The 7,692-nt window shown below is 40.3% G+C and overlaps 1 protein-coding gene across 2 annotated transcripts in view; it reads left to right on the forward strand.

Annotated features, from left to right (window-relative positions):
• rnf43 (ring finger protein 43) overlaps nt 1-5,030 on the forward strand; it is a 155,797-nt gene extending 150,767 nt beyond the window's left edge. For both annotated transcript variants that reach the window (XM_077222483.1, XM_077222485.1), the window contains exons 8-9: nt 477-2,030; nt 3,955-5,030. In XM_077222483.1, the coding sequence (XP_077078598.1) occupies nt 477-2,030; nt 3,955-3,980 (1,580 nt within the window). In that variant the 3' untranslated portion in view covers nt 3,981-5,030. The remainder of the gene's footprint in view (nt 1-476; nt 2,031-3,954) is intronic.
• The last annotated feature ends 2,662 nt before the right edge of the window (nt 5,031-7,692 follow it).

Consider the following 7,692-nt stretch of genomic DNA (forward strand, 5'->3'; position numbering starts at 1 on the left):
CTAATTAAACACACATGAACCAGCTAATCAGTGTCATAATAAGCATGCTAGAAACTTCCAGGCAGGTGTGTTGAGGCAAGTTGGAGCTAAACTCTTCAGGACCGATTTTGGACACCCCTGAATGCGTTTGCCCAAATCATTTAAAAATCATCCTCATGTCCATACCTGACTTTCCTCTGTGAGCACAAAAGAAGATATTTTGAAGAATGTCTCAGTGTTTGTATGTCATACAGTGAATGATGAGTGTACAGTGTTGTTTGGATCCCAATGTTCTTCAAAATGTTCTTCAAAACCTACTCATAACTTACCCCTAAAATCAAAGGGAAATAATAGGTGAATAGGTGTCTCAGTAAGGACAAAACGTAGAGAAATAGATTTTTACATTTACCCTGGATTAATATGGATGTAGCCTCAGTAGACATTTTTTATACTTATCCTATCAAAGTTGTTTTTGAGCACCAAATGTCTTCCATCAGGTTCAGATCTGGCATCCCGTCAGCCCCAAAGAAGTCGACTGCCGCCCCCTCCACAAGAGCACAGTCAGGCCTTCCTCCTTCCCCATCACTATTCAAACCAACGCCCTTACCCCCAACACCATGTCCCCTTTTCCCTACGGCATCACTACCCCCGCACCCCTGGACCTTTACCCCAATTGGGTCACTATGGAAATTCTCCCCCTCTTCATCCACGCACTCTCCGTTGCTTTCCCAGCAGACCATTGGGTGCTAGCTGCGCCTACCACCTTGCCCCGGATCCCCATCATGGACGTACGCACAAAACAGGCGGGCGTGGGTGTCGGACCGGAGGGCATCACTATGCGCCCCCCAGACGGTCGTGTCACCGGTGCCCCGGAGGAGCTTTACGGAACGCTGCGGGTTCTTGTGTGCATCATTTGGCATCGTCAGTAAACCACGCGACTCATCAACTGCCGCGTGGCGGAGGCTCGCACGGTCGCCAAGATGATGGAAGCTGCTCCGGAGGGAGTTACCACACAGAGTGCAGCGGTTACCTTGCTGAGGGGCCGGCCAGCGACTCCAGCTCGGGATCGTGCCACGGCTCGTCCAGCGATTCCGTATTAAACTGTACGGATATCAGCCTGCAGGGCGTCTATGGCAGCTGGTCCACTTTTCGTAGCTCGCTCAGCAGTGACTATGACCCGTTCGTCTATTACGGACCGGGAAAAGCCCCACGCAGAGGAAGCATGGAGGCCACGCAGAGGCCTCGTTCCCTGGACTCTGTAGTGAATCCCGCCGGTGACGCCAATGCAGTTTGCTCAGACGAGAAGCAGCAGCAGCAGCAAGTGGCCGTGTTCAGTCATGTTCACTATCACAGGCATAGACACCACTATTACGAGGACGGGGACCTCAGTCAAGGGCCAGGCCAAGGCTCGGACGAGGATCAGGGGGCCGTGTCCTCAGCCATGGCAGCTGGTGGCCCCTGTAATCTAACTAAAAACAAAGACTCCACTGGGTGTCAGGTACAGCACCAGTCTTGCCACTGCCCCAAAACGGACCTCAGTTCAAGGAGGGTTGAGGATAGAGCTCCAGACCCAGTTTCTTCCTCAGGCGCCTCTGTGATCCTTCCCTCCCCTCCTTTAGCCTCTCCGTCCCTGTCCTGTTGCCACAAAGGCCCAGGGTGGACCACCAGACAGAAGGCAGCCGGCTGTCCCTTGGAAGCGCCTTCGCCGGTTGTTCACTTCCATCAAAGCTTGGATCTTCAGGATGATTGTAGCATTCATATCCACTACGGACAGGGAGCTGGAAGCTACTGCTGCACACCTCCACCAAATATGGCCCCCACACTGCTGCCGGTGCCCCTGATCTTGGACTCGACTGGAATGTCCGACTGGCCGTGCTGTAGCGGGGCACATGTGGTGTGGCAGAAGCAGGTGCAACAGGCCCATTCGGAGCCTCAGCTTTTGGGCCCCACTTCTGAAATGGACAGACCCTTGTGTAGGGCCCATCACGGCCCGGGGGACGAACTTCCTACGGATATCTGTCTGTACTGCCAAACTCTACACAATAGTCAGGGTGAGTATGTGTGACTGTAGTTCTCCACTTTATAGTCAAGTAATTTCTATAGCACTTTATACAGATTTTTTCAAAGCAGCTTCACAGTTGCAAACAGGAAAATAACAGGATCAGTTATGCAAATTCTGATGTAAAGCAGCTCTAAAAAGACAATAGTGTCATTATTCAGCTCAAGTCAGTTTAGTATTTATTCAGTTCAGTTCAATAACTGTCTAAAATTCATCAATTATGAGACAAGTTCACTTCAGCTATGAGCAGCTCTACAGAACAGAAGACAATAGTCGTTATTCAGCTTGAGGCAGTTTAATATTGACTCAATTTAGTTCAATAACTGTGTAAAGTTGATCTATTATGAAGTTATGAAACAAGCTATAAGCAACTCTACAGAAGACAATAGAGTCGTTATTCAGATCAAATAAGTTTAATGTTGAATCGATTTAGTTAAACAACAGTGGCTGTTGCAAAGTTTGTCTATTATGAAATGAAGTCTAAGACAATAGAGTCGTTATTCAGCTCAAGTCAGTTTAGTATTTATTTAGTTTAGTTGGTAATAACTGTGTAAAGTTAATCTATTATGAAATAATGAAACAAGCTAAATTACTACTATTGTCTTCTCTAGAGCTCCTTATAGCTTGTTTCATAGTTTCATAATAGATCAACTTTACAGTTATTGAACTAAACTGAATCAATACTAAACTGACTTGAGCTTAATAACGACTCTATTGTCTTCTGTAGAGCTGCTTATACCTTGAGTCAGTTTAATATTGATTCAGTTCAGTTCAATAACAGTGTCTATTGCAAAATATGTCAATGAATCTGATTCAGCTATAAGACACTATATATAGTGTCAGTCAAATCAATAATATTACAGAATATTAAGTGTCTTTGCTTTGTATTGAATATTTGTCTGTCTGTTCATTTGTGAAGATTATCTTAATGAACAAAACATGTAAGCATCACAGAGCTAATTTTTTGCAATAATTGAAAGCCAATGGAAAAGTCTGATTGGCTTTTTGTTGAGGGAACTAGGGGGGTGCCTAACTTACGGGTTGTCCTGCAAAAATACATAATTCCTGCAGCACGTAAAGGATTAGTTCACCTCAAAATGAAAATTTCCTGATAATTTACTCACCCCAATGCCATCCATGATGTTCATATCTTTCTTTCTTCAGTGGAAAAGAAATAATTTTTTTTGAGGAAAACATTTCAGGATTTTTCTCCAAACAATGGACTTTGCTGAACCAACATGCTGTAGTCCAAATCAATGCAGTTTCAAAGGGCTCTGCACGATCGAAGACTAATACAAACGCCCTTTAACAAAAAAGGTAAAACAATGATGTCGGACGATTTTGAAGTTGGAGGAGAAAATGTGATGCTTCTCCACGCTTGTAAACAATGGGGCGGTACTTACACCTACGTCCAGCATGACCTTTCCAACGTGATTACGTAATGCCTGGCGCGTCACAGACCAGCACAAGACGAACAATTGTGCTTAAAAAGTATACACATTTTTATTTTGTTTAGAAAATGACCAATCGTTTCACTAGATAAGACCCTATTCCTCAGCTGGGATCGTGCAGAGCCCTTTGAAGCACTTCAAAGCCCCTTGAAACTGCATTGATTTGGACTTAAACAATTTGGTTACCATTAAAAATTGTGTGGAGAAAAATCCTGAAATGTTTTCCTCAAAAAACTTTATTTCTTTTCCACTGAAGAAAGAACATGAACATCTTGGATGGCATTGGGATTAGTAAATTATCAGGAAATTTTAATTTTGAGGTGAACTAATCCTTTTAATTGCTGGTTATAATCTGAATGTGCACATCTGATTTTCGGTGCATAATGACAGTTTTCATTTTGGATAAACTATTCCTGTAATTTGAGGTTATGAAATGAGTTCATGTTTTTTTCTTCTTGTTCACAGGGTCAGAAGAAGAGTCTGGTGTTTGAGAAAGCTCTTCATCCTAAACTCCTCACGCTGCTACACAAGAGCCGAAATGGACAAAACTCTTCGGCGTTCTCTGTGTCTCTTTCACATGTCAAGTCTTCCAGATAATTCCAAACATCTTCTGCAATATCAAACTGCATCACCCAGAATCTTCAGACCTCAGAATATCTTTCTAGCAAAGATTTATAAAGTAAATACAGATTTCATCAGCGATGATTAGATGGGTTTTTCTAAATACTCTTCAGTAGTAACTCACTCTTACTAGCACATTTCTAATGGCCAAAACAAGTCATTGTTGGTACTGTCAAGGTCCTTTACCCTATACGGCCCAAATGTGACTTTTAATAGGCAAGCAAACGGTGTTAATTCAGGAAGTTATCAAAGAATCTGTGAGATGCGCATAAGAATTAGAGTGTGCTCAATCTCGATTTCTTCCTTTCCTTTGATTTGAAACAGGATTCATTTAGTACTTTCTCTAGTCTGAGAATTCCTTGGTGATCTTTGTTCAAACCCTTAAAGGTATAAACACGTCTTCCCATATTCCATTGAGTATTAGGCCTGACGTATGTACTCTATGCAAGAACGCAGACACTTCTAGCTACGCAAACTTGTATGTTGTGCTCTAAAATGTGTCAGATTGCAATTCATACTGCAACAATTAGTGTAATCAGTCTTGTTCTACAGTCAGATTTCTCTTTCAGGTTAACTACTATCATGCGAGAATCAAGTTAAATTTAAGGCTGGGATGTATTTCAAGACTTTTGCTCAGATTTTTGCCCCGATTTGCAGTCTAAATGAGTCGAAATGATAGGAACGGAGTCCGATTTTTTTTTAGCTTCGGACTGATTCCATCCAGGATATCAAAACATGTTTGATACTTTGAGCAGATTTAAGAGCACGTGTTGTAGAGTATGACGTGTTGCTACTGAAACTGAAGATGTCCTCTATACAATAGTAAATTAACAGAACACACATAACAAATTAGCCTTAATATTTGACATCAGCACAGATAAACAACGGATCACGTCTACCCACCAAAGACCACATCCAAATGCGTTTGTCAATTGTGTTCTTTTGCGACGCTGCAACAACTACTACTGTCATCTCCTGCACATCTATGTTTGTTTCAACCATCTATACAAATATATATATATATATATATATATATATATATATTTATTTATTTAAACATAGATGCCTCATTAGCTGCTGTTCTATGGGCCGCTATGCGCAGGCATCCACCATATTGGAACAGTCAAAAAAACACTCAAGAGCAAGTCGTCTGTGCATCTGCAACAGTAGTTATACCCATGTATGAATATCTGTATCTGCAAAAGACTTCAGCAGATGAAAGACTAGACGAAGTCTTTAGCTAACACAACATTTAAAGTCACCATAGTTTAAAAACCTGTAATATTGAGTTAAAGGGATACTGTCGGTAACCAAACGATTGATGAGCAACATAGTATGGAAAAAAATACTATGGAAGTCAATGGGAGTCCATCAACTGTTTGGTTATGGACATTGTTTAAAATATCATGTGGGTGAGTAAATGATGATAGAATTTAAATTTTTGAGTGAACTATGCCTTTAATACATATAAAAATTCAAACCAACACATTCACACCCGTGAAAGATTATCCTGTTTCTTGGGGAATTTAAATTTCGGTGGTTTTTACAACCAGAGGCAGCACAATGTTGTTGCATCTTGGAAAACTCATTGATTTTTACTTTGAGTGACGATAGCATCGAAAGTGTTGATCGTTCCAAGAGTTGACTTGTCTGGAACGCTCGAATGTCGCATCTACTTATACATATCTATGGTTTGAACTGTCATGCGTCGTCTCCTTGAAATGAGGCACATGTTTCTGTGCCAGTTTGTTGTGTTCGGAACGATTTGAAAGTCGGCAAGTAAATGATGCCTATAGTGTTTTAAAATCTGTTCAGATTTTAAAAGTCGTGTAGTGTATTCCAGCCTTCAATCAAACTGTTGATATTTTTCATTCATAAAGGCCTACATTTGACAAGAAAATACAATTTCAGTCTTCCTACTTTCTATTTAATTTCACATTTTTCCGCAAGTACTAAGCACAAGCAATGAAACTGGGTGTTTGCAATGCACTGGCTGTGCATTTCCTTCAGTGTTTGCGTCCCTGCGTAGAGTTGGTTTCAGGCTTTAGCGTTTAATACCTTGCATGCATTCATTAGCTCACCGCACCTACTGGCTGATTATTAACTATTTAGTTATTGCAATGCCACACGCCCCTTCCATTTTACTTCTCAAAAGCCAGACGTAGGCCTTTAACTGTGACGTGTTGGGCTGCGTTCAAACATCAGGCCTGGTTTTCCTGCACTACCTCAGATAACCAATCAGAAAAGGCCTGTTAGCGAGACGGTACTTCAAAGGTACGTGTACGTCCGTCGACCTCTCGTTACCTCTGACAGATATAAACTCAGAGGAGCAATAGAGAGCTTCACTTCATATCATCTGTCCTTGGAAAGAAGCATTTCATTGAGGGTTCAGGGTCTCGGTTTTGTTAATTCAAAAATGGCAGCTGTTATTTACAAATGTTTGTGTCTTCATTTATTAATTTTGCTTGTCAAAACTAAATGAATTGACTGAATATATTTGGGCAAAGTTGTGAAGATTTTGTTTTGTTTTCTGTTTTGCTTCATTATTTTGGTCTGTGTTTAGGCTGAGAAGGACTACATTTCCCAGAATGCTTTGCTTTCACCTATTATGACTCATAGTCCCTTAAAGGGACACTCGCATTTCATAGAAAGTAACCAGCATACAAGCTTACCAAAAGTGCCTCTGTATCCCATGAAATGAACACTTCATGAAGTTTACTTTACACGTTAATGTAGCCTGCTGTCATGTTCGTGGCAATACCAGCCAATGATGTATCAACACTTATCTTTAATCTGTTACCCTGAAATCTCTGTTGTCATATATTTTAAAAGCAACCCTTTAAAGCAATGGTCCGGGTTCAAAACGAATTAAAACTAGCAACAGTACTGTGACGTGCTGGAAATATACGGGTTTTGAACCTGAAACATTCTTTTAAGTAAAGAAAAGGAAACACTGGAAATCTTGCCATGACAAACAACCTGAATGTTTTTTATTTTCTGTCAGTAAATGGTCACTTTGGTCAAAGGTCACAAACACACCTGTGTCTCTCACATCTTTTTAGCTTCATACGCTCACAAATGCTGCTTTTCATCAAAATAAGGCTGAATCCCAAATTAAAAATATAAATAAGACAAAATATAGTGAATCCCAGTATATCGGGTTCACACACCTTATGACCAATGAGTTTCAATGACTCTTCCGGTTGTTTGTGTTACAGATTTTTTGAGATTATTGCACTTTTAAAGAGCAATTTATTTACCTGTTAACTGTCAACCCCCTTTTTTAGCATATATCTTAACTTAAATTATTGTAATTCATGAATCTCTTATTAAATATTATTACAGAAAGCACTTCAACCATGAAGACTAACCAATATATCTAACCAAGTTTGAAGATATCACAAAATGTAGGGATGCACCGATATGAAAATTTTGGCCAGTACCGATAACCGATAATTCTTTATATTTGAAAGCTGATAACCGATATATATTTAGATATATATATATATATATATATATATATATATATATATATATTGGCTGATAAATCTAAATCCAACCTGATTACAAAAACAAAAGTCT

This window comes from Siphateles boraxobius, unplaced genomic scaffold, assembly GCF_051911475.1.
Source record: "Siphateles boraxobius isolate OS27281-9 unplaced genomic scaffold, OSU_SipBor_1 120, whole genome shotgun sequence".
Taxonomy (NCBI): Eukaryota; Metazoa; Chordata; class Actinopteri; order Cypriniformes; family Leuciscidae; genus Siphateles; species Siphateles boraxobius.